This window comes from Purpureocillium lilacinum (assembly GCF_023168085.1).
Source record: "Purpureocillium lilacinum CBS 284.36 DNA, scaffold_1, whole genome shotgun sequence".
NCBI classification, from domain to species: domain Eukaryota; kingdom Fungi; phylum Ascomycota; class Sordariomycetes; order Hypocreales; family Ophiocordycipitaceae; genus Purpureocillium; species Purpureocillium lilacinum.
The window spans coordinates 2,954,201-2,970,879 of NW_027072111.1; the positions used below are offsets into that span (position 1 = coordinate 2,954,201).

Consider the following 16,679-nt stretch of genomic DNA (forward strand, 5'->3'; position numbering starts at 1 on the left):
CCGGCACGATGAAGACTGAAGAACTGAAGGTGAGTCAACCACTGCTAGAGCTTGGAGAAACGAGACCCTATCCAGGAGAGAAGCCAGACGGTCTTTATACATTTCATCCTCCACGGTCCCATGTCACGAGGCACCCGGATGCCGACATGACCGCCGATCCGGAAGATGGCGAGGTTCCCTCGCGCTTGATCCTCCAGCCTCTTCTCAGGGGTGCTGCTGGATCGACCAACGTTTGGTTTCGATCGTCAAACGGTTCCGAGGCGAGCAGCGACGCCCGTTCCGCCTGGCGTCCGGGTGTCCAGGAAACGACGATGGACCACACACACATCACCAGACCGCTTCCGAGAGAGCCCCGGCTGCGTTTCAATCGTCAAACTCCCTCCGAGGCAAGCACCGCCGTGGCGTCGTACGGCCAGCCAGCCGCTAGCAACCTCTTGCGGCGACGGTGGTGCATGTACAGTACAGCGCAGGATGGATACATGCCCCCTCGCGAAGCCCGCTGCTTCGGCATGTCTGCGTCTCAACATCGCAGCAGCGCCAGTGGCTCGGGCACCGACTCGGTCGTCAGACGCCGTTTCGAGGCGCCCGCGGAGAGCCTTGGTTTCCAAAACGCGAGGCACTTGTGAGCCCGCCGCGTCTCAGACCGTGGCCGAGGGCGACGAAGTCGTTTCGATCCTCGGCCTGCTCCAAGTCCGGCCGCCCTTTTCGCCTACGTACCATCACGCCTCAGTCATCGGGTGGTGGTTTGGTTTGGTTTGGTTTCGATCTTCAGACCGTTTCAAAGTGCTCGGCCGGCCTTATTCATGGGCCGCCCGCGCCCCGGCCGTTTCCGCACGCCACGCGCGCGCTTCCCGGAGACCATGGCCGCCGCAGGAGTAGGAGGAGACGAGTGTATCTTAACTGGGAAGTGCGCTTTTCCCGTGGACGGTGACATGGAAGCGAGAAGCTCATTGGAGACCAATCATTCTTCTCGGTTTGACTACCACCGCTGCTATCATTGCTACCGTTGCTGTCGCTGCCTCACGATACCCTTCCCCGTGGCGGCCGACTGGAAAAGACCCGGGGCCCAAATAGCTCTTCTCGTTCGGAATACGAGCCTAGGCATGTATGTAACGCCAGAGACTGCTATGTCGTTTCACCGAAGGTCGCATAGGACTATTGGTAAGCCGCGCGAGCATCAGTCTGACTCGCGAGCGATGCTTCACAGAATATACTTTCACGCTGGTGCAACGGCGCGTTTATGCGCCGCTGCAGTGACCAAGAGACTGAGGCGGTATGTGTTTAGTCGCACGAGGAGCTGGAACCAGGATAGTGTGACCTTGTGGAGCGTTATCCTCAATCCGGGCCGGCTCATCCACCCGACCATGGCCGACGCCCTCCCGTCCTCTTCTCTAGACAATGCCTGCATCTCATCTCTCCGCTCGCCGCGGCCGCCGCAATTCATCCTCCCGCGACTTCGACCCACGAGTATAAATTCGACTCACCGACAGAAAGGAGCGCACGCAACAGGGCAGAAGAATGCGAAAGAAAAGGTAGGGAAAAGGGGATTTCGTAATTAAACAAAGTAGATGACCGCCACCGTCGCATCGTCTTGCCAGATGCAGGAGTCCGTTCGCCCGAAAACCTCGCTACTGCGTCTCTATTTCCTCGCCCGTTCCTGCGCAGGGGCGCATTGCTTGCCCCTGCGGCATGTCGTCTCGCGGTCACGCGCACTCCCTACACTTGCGCAGCTCCGCGAGACGCCGGGTATCATCTGCACTCGAGCAAGACGCAGCGTCCGCGTTTCGATCCGTCAAGGAGAAAAGGGCGACCAATAGAGCGGGTTGCGGGATCTTTCCAGATCTTTCGAAGCGCTGTTACGAGTACAATGAAAAAGAAATCATGAGCCGTCTCTCCGTGGCCCTTCGGGTGGTCGTAATCGAGTCGGAGGGTATTCGTGTTTTAAAACAAGCAAATCGAGAAATGGTGCAGTCGTTTAGATCAGGCCGCACAGCCGGAGGTTCTCCTGGATGATAATGTCTAACAAGCACCGTCAGTAAACATTGTCGCTTTCTCCTGTGGCCATTCAGGAGCACGTACCGTTAACGGCAGCCATGACGAATCGGATCTGCGTGGTGTCGGTGGCGCAGGTGAAGTGAGTGTAGATTTGCTTGGTCTCGTGCTGGTTGAGGCTGACGAAGCGGTTGAGGATGTAGTCGCAGGCCGCCGCATAGTCGTCGCCGCCCTCGTAGTCGGGGAAGTAGTTCTTCATCGGGCTGACGGGCAGCTTCTCCTTGAACCGATCGATCTTGTTCAGGAAGAGAATGATGGATGTCTTGATGAACCACCGCGAGTTGCAGATGGAGTCGAACAGCGTCAGGGCCTCCTGCATGCGGTTGACCGTCTCGTCCTCAAACAGCAGCTGGTCGTACTCGGAAATGGCAACGAGGAACAGGATGGTGGTGACGTTCTCAAAGCAGTGAATCCACTTCTTTCGCTCGGATCGCTGGCCACCGACGTCGAACATCCGGTACGTCAAATCACCAATGATAAAGGTGGTCTCAGTGATACCCGTCGTCTTGACTCGCGAGCGCAGAACGTCCTGGTCATTGGGCATGTAGTCGGGGGCAGCGATGCGCGCGATGTTGTCAAAGTAGCTGCACAAAGGTTAGCGCGACGGTATCCAGCTATGGGTCAACGCCCACACGCGCGAGTGAACTTACTATCTAGCCGAGTCGTTGAGCTGGTATTCGCGCGAGCGCTTGAAGCACTCCTGCACGCCTCGGTCCTTCCACAGGGCCTCGATGGCACCGCCGACTTCCGGGGGAAGAACATCGCCCTCAATCTGGGCCGGCTGCATGAAGATGGTCTGGACGTGGTACTCCATGCGCTGGTCCTCGAGGGGCAGCTCGAGCGACTCCATGGCCTCGAGGATGACACGCATCGACTGCACCGTGTTGCTGAAGATGATTTCCTTAAAGGACTCGCGCTCATCGCGGGAGTAGCCACCCTCGTGGATGAGCTTCATCTGCTTCAGGATGGTCGACTTGCCGGATTCACCAGCGCCTGCGATTCATCAGTCAGTGATTCGGGTCGGCTGAGCTGGCTGGGTGACCAATGCGGGTGCACCGGACGGTCCCAAATGGCCACGGCGGATAGAAGCCCGGGGTACATACCGAGAAGCAGCATCTTGATCTCGTTGCGCTGCATCATCTTGTCTCTCTTCAACTGGTTCTCAATCTCCTCGTTCCGGGCCTTGCCCTCCTTTTCCTCGGTGCTCATGCCGCAACCCATCTTGACGCTTCGTCGACGGCTGCCGCGACGTGTCTTTTAAATCGATTCGATTCGAAGAGGAGGGACTGGAAAGGGACTCGTTGACGAAATGAATGGACCAGAGACGCTCGGCAGAACTGCAGCAGGGCAGGCGGGTCAGCAAAAGGGGTCCAGTCCAGAAGGCGCTTGATGGCGTCGCAGCGGGCGTGAGGGTTGACTGCGCCGGAGAACAGCAAAGAAAAAAAAGGAGAAAAGAGATGAAGGAGTGGAAGTCGGGATATTTCCACGTCGAGTTGAGATTGGAAATGCTAGATTGCATGTCCGGCAGACGCATGAATCGTGCCAGACGCAATGGAAATGGGTTCGCGCCGCCTCCTGGCGACAGGAGCAGCGGTCGGGGGCTCCGCCAAAAACGGGGGTAAACAGCAGCTGAGCTGGGCAGCACAAGAACTTACCGGTCCGGACGGCGGTGGCACTCGCGTCGAAGGCTGCCAATCGACAGATGGACTCGAGTATAGGGACGGTCGGGAAGGGCGAGATGCCAGGCGCGCTCGATGGGCGAGAGGTTGAATCGGCTGGTCTCGTCGAAGAACAGTGCTTCGCGACTGGATTGGAGAACCTGGACGGAGATTGGGGGGGGGAAGAGATGGGAGGAGGAGGTGGGAAAAGAGGAAGGGCTGGCTGGGGGAGCCTGGACCTCTCTCTAGCCAGTGATGGAAGGAGAATGGCGGGATAGGGAGCCAGGCCAGCCAAACCGCAGGCGGCGGCGCTCATTGGGTTATTAGCTTGGACTGCCCTGCACCCTCACTTCAGTCCAATTCACCCGCCGGGGGGGGCGGGCTCTTCAGGTGTCTGGCGGGTGTCGAGCGCGACGGTTGTGCTAACAACGGGCGGGCGTGCACTGAACGCCGGGGCAGGTACCTGGGGCTGCGGCGCGCTTTGGTGGCCTGGCCAGGTACCTTTACTTGGTACGGTGGAGGCAGGGAACTGGGGGGGAGAGAGGGCCATCCTCAAATCCAATCCATCCCCAGGCCGGGCAAGCTGCTGCACGCGCCCGCGCTGGCGCTGCCCTGTGCTGCACTGTGCCCAGAGCTCCTGGGAGCAGCGCATCGCGGGCGGGACCGTGCAAGGCCACTGGCTGGGGGGAGCTACGGCGACCAGCCGCAGGTGGCCCGACTGGATGGCAGAGCCCCACTGGGGTCCGGCGGGGGGGAGACGCGATCCGCACGGTGGAACGGTACCGCGAGCGCACGCACAGCCGCCTTGCCGAGGCGGGCGGTCCCACGGGGATTTTGCAGCGAAATAAGGCTGCGGCGGGCCCCTGACCCCCAAGTACCCGGACACAGTGCACCTTCCACAAGGTACACAACAGAGCAGCCAGGAGTTGCAGCTTGCATGGCGCCGGGCCGCCAGTCCCTCACCCCAGTCCAGTCGCACCAGCGGCACCGTCTCAGCAGCGATCCCCGGTACTTGGTCGTCCGTACCTGAGGTGACCCTCCCCTCCCGCTGCCACCACGGTGCACGCAGTGGCGGCTAACGGGGAGGACGAGGAGGGAGGGGGTGAGAAAATGGCAGCCCGTCTGTCTGTCTGTCCGTCGACAACCAAGCACGGTCAGCAGCAACCTCCGCCCAACAAAGGAGAGGGACGAGCAGAGAGGTTGCTTCTTCATGCACGTCCGCGCGCAGCTCTCTGCCCTGTTGGTCGGCGGGTCGGGGGCCCGCCGGCCATTCAGCTTAAACGGAGGGGCCGGGTCTTTGCGCCTCCACCGCGACGACAATGGACGACGGCTGCCGCCGCCGCGACGACAAAGAAGCTCGTGCAGGCCCTGCTCCGACCGAGATGACGCCCACCCGCCAGAGAGTGCGAGACGGCGGTGCGGGATGGGGGTCGCAGACTGGCCACACGCGGCGAACTGAAGGCGGCCACCCCGGACAGGAACCTGAAATGGGCCGGGGGGGTACTAGGTAGGCCGTTCGCCGTCTGAGCTTGCTGGAGGTCTCGCAGTTCCCCTGGCGTGCCTGGGCAACCATGTCTAGGGGCGAGCTAAGGGGGATTGCGGGCTCAACCGTCGCCGGCTAGCAGCGAGCTTCTCTTGGGACGGGTGGGTATTGGCCGCTCCTCGGCTCCGTACAGTGGAGGGGGGACCTGAAACCCCTACCGGCGCCTTACTCGTGTGCCTGCCAGCCATCGTCGACAGCGCGTCCCATTCCGTCCAGAGTCCCGTGAGGTGAGGTGGACAGTTTGGGCTCGGCCGGGCCGTCGTGGAGGGCTGCGCCGAGCTCATGCATTTCGACGCCCGGCGGTTGATGAGCCCGGCCGGCTGATCGTGCAGGGCATGAAGGCGCAGCACCAGCACTTGATGCGGGCGCAGGCAGTGAATGAATACGAAGGCGAGCCGCGTCGGGGCGAGCCAATGCTGACGAGAGTGGTGTTGATCGCCGGCAGTGTCAGCGTCGGCGCACGGAGACTCGAGCGCCTAGCGGGCCTGTGCCTTAGGTACCTGCAGGGCTCAGACAGTGGGCACATGGCCCGCCGCTGGACACTCGCTGAACCACGGCTCCGGTTCATGGTCGTTCTTTCTGCAATAATAAACTGAATAGATGCAATGTCAGCCTTTCTATAGTGCAATACGTGCAATACGTACAATACTCCGGTTTGTCCCCTGCCGCGCAGTCACCTTTTGCTGCCCTCCATCAGTCGCTGAAGTCGCACAACCCATCGACAACGACTGCAAGCACGAGACGACCAGAGCATAACTCGTGAGAGCGCCTGCGCACACGGCAATCGTCTCATCGAGGGTGTCACACTGTTTCGGCCGTGTTTGGCCCTTTCTCTGCTGCGTGTCTCTGCAGTGCAGGCTCCTTTTCTTTGTTGCCAGCGGGCGACGAGCGCAAGCCTGCGCCCAGGTCCATGTCGCCTCGCCGCCGCGCCGCCGCTGCAGGATCCACCGCCCGCAAGCAAGCAAGCAAGGCAAGCAAGCAAGGCAAGCAAGCAATCTGGCCCCCATGGCCCATGGCCGCCCAGCAGTGGTCAGATCGCGAAACATTGCGAAATGAGAACCCTGTCCGCGCAAGCGAAGACACGCGATGTCTCGTACGAACGCTGCTGCACGCTCGCGCAATTCCCTGTACTACTACTACTCCGTACTACTACGAACATACAAGAACGGAGTACATGCATGCCTGCTCGTACATACTCGGACGTCCATGCATGATTTCGTACTTCGTGCAAAGAACGTACGGACCTTACTCACCCGGCAGGGGAGAAACACCCCCCGGCGACCAAGGAGGCATGCAGGCAAGCAAGCAACTCAGCGCGCCCCCGTCTTCGCACCTTGCGTGGGCGCGGCGAGACATCACCGATTGCCGGGCAGCAAGCCATGCCTGCCCGCCCCCCATGGGTCGTCATGCGGCACTTGGCTGCGAGACCTGCAATTTCCCGGCTTACTCGTGCCCTGTCGCCCCCAAACTCCGCCAGCGCTCATCTCACCCCCCCAATGCGGTCGTGTAATACAGCACTTCGTACAGGGAACGGGTCTCTCGGCTCAGCGAATATTGGTTGCGGTTGCCGTTCAGGCGCACGAGTCTGTCCTTGACGATGTGGAAGCTCGGGGACCGTCAGGGGTCGTGATGCTTTCCACGGAGTAGCAAGTGCCAAGAACCCCGCGCCAGAGGGTACAACGCTTCGCATCAACCTGGAAGTATTGGCTCGTTACAACTTGGACGGCAGACGGACGGGAGCGGCAGCCCGTCCGCTCGCTCCGTCGTCATGCTGAAACCCGCGTATCACGCCTCCCGAGAGCCATGGCTCGCCAAGCGCCGGGGGACCCCTACGATGGAAGGCATCTAGAAGCAGGCCCCGTGCTTCGCACAGGCACTGCGTGAGACGTCCAATATCGCGACATGCCTCGCGTCAGCCTGTGCCGCTTCCTTGACGTTCCCGGTGGGGGCCAAGGGACTGTCCAGAGGAAGTCATGTTTATAGGCACCGCGTGGCCTGGTAACCGGAAGGACCGATAAAAGACAGATCCCGCGTCATGGCAGCGAGGATGTCCTTCAGTATCGCACATCGACAGCTGTAAGCGACGTGCTCAAACTTAGTCCGTATATGCAACCGTGTATGCCATCGGCATGCGAGCTTGGGCCTTCCCACACGACGTGTTGGCCCGTCGCTCCTGTGTAATGTGGCCCCTGGAGGACATGACGCAAAACTCCGTCTGGACGGCGAACAAGCTTTGATTCCCTGACCGGATGACCTCAGTCCAGGGGCCGTAGATACGAGGCGCATCGCCGAAGAAGAGATGGCAATCACCAACGGCTGTTTGAATTCTGCGGCTTCCAGAGCGTCTGTGCTTTGCAGCCTTGTCCCGTGGTTCTGGTTCTGCATATTACGGCTGGTCCGTGGAGGAGACCCCAGCTCTGTAGCACAGTCGTGTACGAACCCGGGGCAGCCCGCACTGACGACAGGTACTCCACGCACATGTCAGATAAGGTTGGCAATTCGTCGCTGGCCTCCATCTGGATAGATCCAGACGGGCAAGTAAACACGGATGGCGCACTTGAACGATCGAGAACTGCTCAGACACGACACGTGCCCGCGTCCGTCCGGCGGTCGAACACTGCGAGTGCAGGGTAGCCATTTTGTATGTGAGTACGAGTACTTGGTGATCGATGCCGAGCTGTCAGAACCGGCGTCATGGGAACAGAGCCGAAATTGGCCACACGATGGCCAGCAAATGATGCAATCTCTTGGACCCCCCAGGGCTTCGGGGTGTTTTCTCGAGAGAGACGAGGCCCCCCTCGGACATTGACTGGGCGGCGACAGGGGCCGCCATGCCACATGGCTTGGCGGTGATTTTCCCAGGGGTTCCGCCGGACCAGTGGCGCCTCCTCCGCTTTATTATTGACGCCAGCTTCCGGTCATGTGAGGGGCTCACGGCGCTCGCAAGGGGGAACCAGCGCGCCGTCAGATTTCAGACGGCTGCCATCGGGGCCTCGAAGGGCCTGTAGAAAGGGTCTCAGATGGGCGGACGGCGTGCAGGGTGCCCGGGCGGGCTCTCGTCACAGGTTGGTGCTTGCTTCGGCGTGCACAGAAGTGTGAAATGTACTTCGTACTCTTCCGTGCTCTGTAACCTCGGATGGTCCCGTCTTCTGTGCGGCGATGCGCAGCAGCTGGGAGGGACTGCAGTCCACGGAACGGCGAGTACGGGGTCGTACGTAATGGGCGCCACTGCACGTCATTGGCAAGGCGAAATGTTCGCCGGACGGAGAATTGCGAAGATCTCATTGAGCTGAAGCGCTCTGACGCTGCAGCCTGCAAATTGGCGGTGATCGTGTCGCTCTTCATCAGGCTCGGGGAGTCGGGGACCTGGTGCCTGGATGCCCGCGGTGGGGGGCGCACAGGAGGGTGAGAGCCCCGCTATCTGGCTACATAAAGAAAAACAAACACTCCATTCCCCAACCAGCCAAGACACTTTGGCCGAGTGGTTAAGGCGATGCCCTGCGTAAGTTCCAACGAGCAAAACAAGGCTAGCCTTCAGTCGTCTAACATCCAAACCAGTACTGCACACAGTTCCAAGGCATTGGGTTCGCCCGCGCAGGTTCGAATCCTGCAGGTGTCGTTCTTTTTTGCTCTTTTGCCATCCTAACTGATGCTTGACCACGTCCTTGATGAGCCCTGTCGAGGACGTGCCGTGCTTTTGCCGACTGAGGCCGCCCCTAGTAGATGAGACATTTTAAGCACCGTGCAAATAACCAACTCAGACACTTTGGCCGAGTGGTTAAGGCGATGCCCTGCGTACGTCATAACCGAATGAACATCAACACCGTGCATCTTCTAACATCTACCAGTACTGCGAGCAGTTACCAAGGCATTGTATTCGTACGCGCAGGTTCGAATCCTGCAGGTGTCGTTTCTTTTTTTTTGCGCCTCTGGGCAACTGGTCCAGGTTGCTTTTTTGGTCAGCTGGATGAAGGAAGGATGATGAGGATGATGGATGACTCCATGGATCGTGATGATGCGCCGGTGTTGGTCGCTCACGATGGTGTCCGCACGCGTCTGTGTGTGACATTGGCGCTGAGAGGCAGTTGACATGTCGCCCGAGGTGCCAGACAGGGGCCAGTTGGCGTTGCTTTTTGGGCCAGCGTGCTTGGTTGATCGCTCCTCTTTGCACCCACGATGGTCCAGACTCTGGAGTTTGCTCCCACCTGCGCTGCGCAATGTGGCTTTCCACGGTAGGATGTGTGGCTCTCCGCGTCCCCTCGGCTGGTGGGCGCCTTTGGTTGCTGCCCGCCCGGAGGCCGCAGTAATTACGGGTCCAGTCCACCACCTCAGCTGGATCGACCCGGCGGTGCAGGCCGAACTTGCGCTGAACGGAGCCCTGGAGGCGCCAAAGAAATGGGACGTGGGCGGCTCCAATGCCGCTGCAGCGCTGCGGCTGCCCCTCCGCGGCGATGCCGAGCGGGCCCTGGGACCGAGAGCCCGCCCTGAGAGATCGTCCAGAGGGCCCACTTCACCCCCAAACTCACACGCCGCCCAACGAGCGCCCTCGACGACGGAACGGCACCGCGCCGCGCCCACGGTAGTACAAGTAAAATAGTCGATCCCGTCGTGCATCGTCAACCATTGGCGCTTGTCCTCAACACCACGCACGCTCTGCTCGGACTGCCGCTGGTGTTCGTCGCCATTGGGACCCTTTTCGCCGCAGCGCGCCCGACGCCCAATTGATCTGCCCAAGACGCCCGCGCGGCGCGACCAACCATCACCATGTCGATTCCCATGACAAGACTGGGCGGCCGAGGTTTGTCGCCCTCTTGGTGGCGCGGAAGGAACGGGGACGACGTGCGCTCGACTGAGTCGCTGACCATTGAATCACCACGCAGCCCTGCACTCTGGCGACAATGACGACGTCGAGCGCGAGTACGACCGCCTGCGCGATGCGGCGCGCGCCGAGGCGGCGAAGCGCAACTCGTGCTACGAGCGGGTATGCGACCCTCGCCCTCTTCTGTGTTCGCGGAAGGAAGCACATAGGAGACGGATCACACAGGTGCTGACGATAGTCTCCTTCAGTCCAAGCAGGCGTACAACTCTGGCGACGGCGCCGCCGCCAAGGAGCTCTCCAACCAGGGCAAGATGCACGACCGCAAGATGGACGAACTCAACCAGCAGGCGGCCGACTACATCTTCCGCGAGAACAACGCCGCCGGAAAGGTCGGCGGCGACCAGATCGACCTGCACGGGCTCTTCGTCGAGGAGGCGGAGCGCATCCTCGAGCAGCGCATCCGCGCCGACCAGGCCCGCGGCCAGACGCACCTGCACGCCATCGTCGGCAAGGGCAACCACTCGACGGGCCACGTGCAAAAGATCAAGCCCAAGGTCGAGGAGCTGTGCCGCGAGCTCGGCCTCAAGTACACCACCGAGGACAATGCCGGGCGGATATACATTAACCTGCAGGGCGGCGAGCCGGTTCCGCCGCAGCAGCATCACGGTGGCGGCGGCGGCGGCGGCCAGCACGGCTACCCCGGTGGCCAGCAGCAGCAGCAGCATCACGGTGGCCAGCACGGCGGGCAGCAGCAGCACCATGGCGGGCAGAACCAGCAGCAGGACGAGATTGCGCAGCTCGTGGAAAAGGCGCTGCCGCGGATCCTGCGCAAGCTGGAGAAGGCGTGCTGCGTCGTCATGTGAGAGGTGGAATTGGACGCTGCGCTGCCTCCGGTGGCTGGCAGGATCCGATTCTGGATTTATGCATGACGCTCATGGTGTATTTTGCGGGACATGGGAAACGACGGGACTTGCGGGCATTGACTCCCTCGACGAGGCGTACTCGTGGGATTTGCGTGTTCTCTTACGACACAGCAAAGGGGCCCTGGACATATCTACAAGGATAGATGCCGACTTTGGAATTTTTCGATACCTGATCAGAGAGAGAGAGAGAGAGATCTATTCATTGCGCTCTAGACAAACAAATACAATGGGGGTATAACAAGATCGCTAGCTGCGATGATATGCGGAGCCTCCAGTCCTCACCCTGACGCCAGCCCAGGCAGCTCATCTATGTACGTACACTCGACATGACCCTCACTCATGTCGGCACCTTTTGGTCCTTCTTCTCTACTTGCGAGTGTAGGAGCCAGTCTCGCGGAGCTCGCGCTCGCGCAGCTGCATCTCCTGGTCGTCCTTGGGCGGCTTCGGCGGCGCCTTGTCAAGCGTGAAGCCAAGCACCTCGCAGATGAGCACGACGACCATCTCCATGATGACGAGCAGCCCCAGGTACAGCCAGACGGTGGACGTCTTGCCGCCAAAGACCAAGAGGCACGAGTACGCGAGCCGCACGATCACAAACGGCAGCGACGCCACGACGCCGAGGATAATGCGGTGCTCGCCCTCGGAGACGTATCCCTGGTTCTGAAACGCCAGCAGCGTCTCGAGGCACAGTAGGGCGGTGGCGGCGACGAAGATGCCCGTGCCGGCCTTGCTGGCCGCAGAGTAGTCAATCTTGGGCTGGCCGTCGGCGCCGACGTGGAAATCAGACTGCGTGCCGCCGACGATGAGGAGGATGATGCCGACGAGCATGAGGAGGTTGAGGATGCGCTGGTACATGGGCTTGACGACGACGTGGCCCTGGCGGTTGATGGAGTCGAAGACGCGGTCGAGCAGGCCCAGCAGCACGAGGATCAGCGGGCCGAGCCCCAGGCCGTTGAGCGTCATCCAGCCGATGTAGAGGCTCTCGTTGGTCGGGTCCGAGATGGTGGCCAGGCGCAGCGCGTCGCCGATGATGCGCGCGAGCGCGAGGATGATGAGGAAGCGCCACCCGCTGGAGCGCTTGAAGCCGTGCTTGATGCAGAGGTAGACGGCGCCGATGAGGAAGAAGGAGTAGATCGCGAGGGAGGCGATGGCGATGTGGTCGTAGGTGTCGAGGGGGCGGCCCATGGTGGCGAGTGTTTTTTGTGTTGTATGTCAATGTTCGGACGGTGTTGTGTAAGTTGTGGGTGAGGGTAGATCAGTCTGCCGAGTTGGGTGGTGATGATGGCAGCGAGTCGTTCAGTCTCTATCAAAAACGAAGCAGCAAATACTGGTTGGTATGTGATATTGCAGGCTGTGACTGTATCGCAATGTCTATAATGCACATAAGACTCCAGCTCGCAACTGAAGCCAGGACAACCGACAATCTTTATACACCAGCTTACACACACATCCGCCTCAGAATCTCAGCTCGAATGGATTGTCTTCCTCGTCCATCGATCAACGGGGCGTCAATAACGCCCTGCATCACCCATGCCCCATCGCGTCGCAAAGGGCAAAAAGCCTGACTGGTAAGCAAGCCCGCTGCAAAGCACACTCGTGGAAAACCGCTTCCTCTGTCTCGCTCGGCTCACGGCACGCGCAGAGCTGACGCCTCGCTGCGGGAGTCGCTCGGGCGCGTTCCCACCGGGACGATTCCGCCAATGGCGACGTCGCGGCAGTGCCGAAACCAGCAAAAAACGGGGGGCAAGGGGGGCCTCCGTCTCGTCGAAAGGCTTTCCCGATCGGGCAACGGGCGATGGCTGCTGCACAAGCGCTGCTGCATCGTCATCATCGTAGGGCTGAGCGGGCGGGTGCCTTTCGGTGCTGGTTCGGCGTCTGTTTGGTGCGTGGCTGGGGCTGTTACTGCCGGGCGGGCGGGCTCGAAAGCAGGGCAGGGCAGGGCAGGGCAGGCATGGCGTTCCTGAATCCTGAGTGGAACCTGGCAGTTGATGGAAATCGATGCGAGCGAGGCGAAGCTGACGCTGTTGATCCATTGCGCAAGCCGATACGTGTCACGGCTGGCGTTCCCGGGGCTCCAACAGTCTCAGCGTCGCTTTCTTGCCTCTTTGGGAGGCCGCCTCCTGCGCAATTCGCAGACCGCTGGCCGGATAGCCGGGCCATGGTGTCTGCCTGATATTTGTTTGGCTGTGTTGTCGAGCATCAGACCGACTAGCTCTCATTGCAATGGCAGCGTTTTCTTGGCAAGTGCAGATACAGCCGGTAGTGGGGAGTCAATTTCCACTAGGAGCCATGGAGAAAGCCACGACAGTACAGAAGTCTCAATCAACAACGGTGCTACTACACCCTCCCCGGACGCATCAACGACCAGGATTGACCGTGCATGTGGGAGACAGAAGGATGCGCCGACACGTCTGCGAACCTGGTGACGACCCCCGGGGGCACTCCCTTGTTTTGCATCACCTTGGTGCCGCCCGTGACTCTATTGTTCGTCCAGATCCAGTTTCGGCAGGCGGCGCAGATAATGTAGACATTGGTGCCAGTGGGCTTGACATTGCCAACAACCCGATTCACAGTAAGGCCGGTGACAGGCACTCCGGCAGAAGGGTAGCCTTTGGATCCGCCGTTCTCGTAGTCCTGCTGAATCACGATGCCATAATTGGCGATGTTCGTCAGGGCAATGTTGTCGTAAATGACATCCGAAACCGACCCGACCTCATTGAGCCTGGTTTTGATGCGGACGCCATTGGCCGAGTTGGAAACTTTGGAGTTGAGAATGCGAACCCCTCTGACCGCGTCACCGCCGCCGACCGAACCGATAGACAAGCCATGGCCGCCTGAGCAGTCACCGCCCGTAAAGGTAATATTGGTCCCCGAATTTATGGCGATGCAGTCGTCCTGGTTCTTTACCACGGCACCAGAGATGTACACCCCATTTGAGGCGCCAACGTCGAAGGCGTCCGTATTATGGCCACCTTTCGTATCACCCAAGGAGTTGTCTATATGAACGTTATGGACCTCCAAGTTCGTGGCCCCGTTGATGCTGAAAGCCTGCACGGGGGTGTTGATGATGTTAAGGCCTTGAATCCGCGAGTTGGTGAGTTTGTGGGCGCTAAAGAACTTGGGCTTGACCTTGCCCCTGTTTCCTCCCATGCCGTCCCACCATCGCTGTCCCTGACAATCGATGGAGTGACCGGCGGCGCCTTCGACAACAATATCCTTGCCTGAGATGGAAATGAGCGGTCCGGTCCACTCTTTATATCCGAAAGTTGTCTTTCCCGCGAATGTTACCTTTGCTGCGGCGTTAGTACGAAAGCGTGGCGACGTCGTGGACAGAGCCTTACATGGGTTCTATCGTTGAGACCTGTCAAGTCCAATGGCATGCCAGCGGGAACAGCAATGTTGTTGAGAGTAATGACGGCGCAGCTGGTCTTTTGCTTGATGGCGCTCGCGGCGTCGGTAAAGGTGCAAGCAGTTCGAGGAGCCGTGCCTGTCGACGGCGCGGCGAGGGCCGCGGCGAAGACACCGAGCAGCAATAACCCAATGGCCATTGTTGGATTCCAAGGTCAGACGACTTTCATATATTGATGCCTCGATGCTTTTGACGCCAGGTTTGAAGAGAGCATGTCGACGGTGCCGACGGCATTTTATAGCGGCCGCGTCCAGAACGGGATACTCTCCGCCCTGACCAGCCCCGAGTCTGGCCCCGGGCTGACAAGGACAGGCAAACTTTATCAGCCATGGGGCGAGGCCATGAATTCTGCCGCGCGGCTCTCCATCGATCTCGGCACCGTGCCATCAACGCTGTAGAGCTGCCTGATGGGAGCGGCCCGTGGCGGGACTTTCCGTGTCGCCTGGATATCTGACGACAGCTTCGACTGCCACGTCGATGGCTGAGCCGTTTCACCACATCCAGGCAGGCAACTCAAGGATCCGCTGGGCCAGTTTCTCCTCAGGAGATGGCTCCATCCCCTCGCACAGGAAGCCACAATACCTTCGTGTCGTGAGGCTCCCGAGTCCCGGCAGATTTTTTTGTATGTTAAGGAGACGCCGAGATGAAACACATCACCCGGCGATGGGGCAATCCTTCCCATTCAAAGTCCCACTTCGGTGACCCATCACGAGAGTCGGTGTGGGATGCGTTGTTCAAACGTGCCCATCCTCAATTTGGGTCGGACCCCGTCTCGGCCATCGTTCCGCTCCGTTGCTGGTGGTCGAGGGTCGGCACGGCAGGCCAATTCATCCACTCGAGGGATTGGCCACGTGAGGGAGCAGAAGTTGCAATGCAAGTCGCAGGGCGTCCTGGATTGTGACGATGATGAAGGACTGGCAGTCGTGCTGAAGTGCCAGGCGATGTGCAGGGCTACATGCTGGTTCACAGCCCAGGCCGATTGGACGGGCGCTTGGTGAGCCGCTCCACTGCAGGCTGGCGGCTCTACGGGCCGGGCAGCCCATGCACGTTCCACTGCCTCCCGTCCTCCACTGTTCGATTCCCCACTATCACAACGACGACATGTCCAAACCCCCGCCAAAAAAGTCCAGACTCAACCTCCCCCGTCTCCCATACTTGCGCTGGTCGCAATGCCAGTAAGCCCGCCCCATGCTCCTCAGGCCGAAACGCCTCTCTGAATTCCTGGGATTTGAAGCTGTATGACAGCTAACGCCGAGCCCAGCTCATCATCGTCACAGGCCTCCCGTCCTCGGGCAAGTCCACGCGCGCAAAGCAGCTCTACGACTACCTGGCCCAGCGCATCGCCCCGGCCGACTCTTCCACTCCCGCAAAATACCGCCTGCATCTGATATCCGACGACTCCCTCTCCATCTCTCGCACCGTGTACGACCTCTCCCCTTCCAAAGTCCCCGCCCACACCCGCTCCGCCAATGCCTCTGAAAAGGACGCCCGCGCCGCCCTCTACGGCGCCGTCAAGCGCGTCCTTTCCGACCGGGACTTTGTCATCCTCGATGGCTTGAACTACATAAAGGGCTGGCGGTACCAGCTGCATTGCGAGGCCAAGGCCATGCGCACCCCCAACTGCGTCCTGCAAATCGGATGCACCCCTGACAGGGCCCGTGGGGTCAACCAGGAGCGCCTGCGGAAGCTGCAACAACCTGGCGCCGAGAGGCAAGATGACGACGTGATACAAGAGGGTGACACTACAGAGGCCTACGAGCCGGGAAACTGGGACAATCTTGTCTTCCGCTACGAGGAACCCAACCCCATGACGCGATGGGACAGCCCCCTATTCACAATCATATGGGAAGACGACGAGGCCCAGACGCGCAAGACGTTTGACTCGCTATGGGACACCATGGCTGGCGATGCGAAGCCCGTGGTGCGACCAAACCAGTCCACCGAGCGCCGCGGTCGGGATGCGGGCGGCGACTACCTCTACATCCTCGAGCGAGAGACGCAGGACATCGTCAAGAGGATACTCGACCAGCAAGCCGCCGACGGCAGCAGTGGAGAGGTCGCCGTACCGCTGAGCGCGCCGGGGAAACCGGACCTGATCATCGAGCTGCCGCCGGGCAAGAAGTTGGGCGTGCCGCAGCTCCAACGCCTGCGGAGAGCCTTTGTAGCTCTGAACCGCGGTGGAATTGGTCTCGACTCGGTGGCCAACATGGCGGCGGACGGCCTGAGGGAGACGTTTGTGAAGTATCTCAACGATGCGTTTGAAAATGACGAATAA

At 60.3% G+C, this 16,679-nt stretch overlaps 5 protein-coding genes and 1 non-coding gene across 6 annotated transcripts; 3 read left to right on the forward strand and 3 right to left on the reverse strand.

Moving 5' to 3' along the window:
• Window positions 1–1,975: 1,975 nt before the first annotated feature.
• Window positions 1,976–3,273, reverse strand: PLICBS_000610 (guanine nucleotide-binding protein subunit alpha; the record flags this gene model as incomplete). Its single annotated transcript, XM_065599629.1, has 4 exons — window positions 1,976–2,019; window positions 2,080–2,636; window positions 2,703–3,045; window positions 3,156–3,273. The coding sequence occupies 4 exons, from the start codon at window positions 3,271–3,273 to the stop codon at window positions 1,976–1,978; spliced, it is 1,062 nt and encodes a 353-aa protein (XP_065455701.1).
• A 5,740-nt stretch (window positions 3,274–9,013) lies between these two features.
• PLICBS_000611 lies at window positions 9,014–9,163 on the forward strand. Its single transcript has one exon. It is a non-coding gene; the product is annotated as a tRNA-Arg (tRNA).
• An 854-nt stretch (window positions 9,164–10,017) lies between these two features.
• On the forward strand, window positions 10,018–10,935 carry PLICBS_000612 (uncharacterized protein; the record flags this gene model as incomplete). Its single annotated transcript, XM_065599630.1, has 3 exons — window positions 10,018–10,051; window positions 10,134–10,234; window positions 10,321–10,935. The coding sequence occupies 3 exons, from the start codon at window positions 10,018–10,020 to the stop codon at window positions 10,933–10,935; spliced, it is 750 nt and encodes a 249-aa protein (XP_065455702.1).
• Window positions 10,936–11,361: 426 nt separating this feature from the next.
• PLICBS_000613 (uncharacterized protein) lies at window positions 11,362–12,180 on the reverse strand (the record flags this gene model as incomplete). Its single annotated transcript, XM_065599631.1, has 1 exon — window positions 11,362–12,180. The coding sequence occupies one exon, from the start codon at window positions 12,178–12,180 to the stop codon at window positions 11,362–11,364; it is 819 nt and encodes a 272-aa protein (XP_065455703.1).
• Window positions 12,181–13,332: 1,152 nt separating this feature from the next.
• On the reverse strand, window positions 13,333–14,543 carry PLICBS_000614 (polygalacturonase 1; the record flags this gene model as incomplete). Its single annotated transcript, XM_018318361.2, has 2 exons — window positions 13,333–14,283; window positions 14,337–14,543. 2 exons carry the CDS (start codon window positions 14,541–14,543, stop codon window positions 13,333–13,335), a joined length of 1,158 nt encoding a protein of 385 aa, XP_018183886.1.
• A 1,030-nt stretch (window positions 14,544–15,573) lies between these two features.
• On the forward strand, window positions 15,574–16,679 carry PLICBS_000615 (uncharacterized protein; the record flags this gene model as incomplete). Its single annotated transcript, XM_065599632.1, has 2 exons — window positions 15,574–15,579; window positions 15,666–16,679. The coding sequence occupies 2 exons, from the start codon at window positions 15,574–15,576 to the stop codon at window positions 16,677–16,679; spliced, it is 1,020 nt and encodes a 339-aa protein (XP_065455704.1).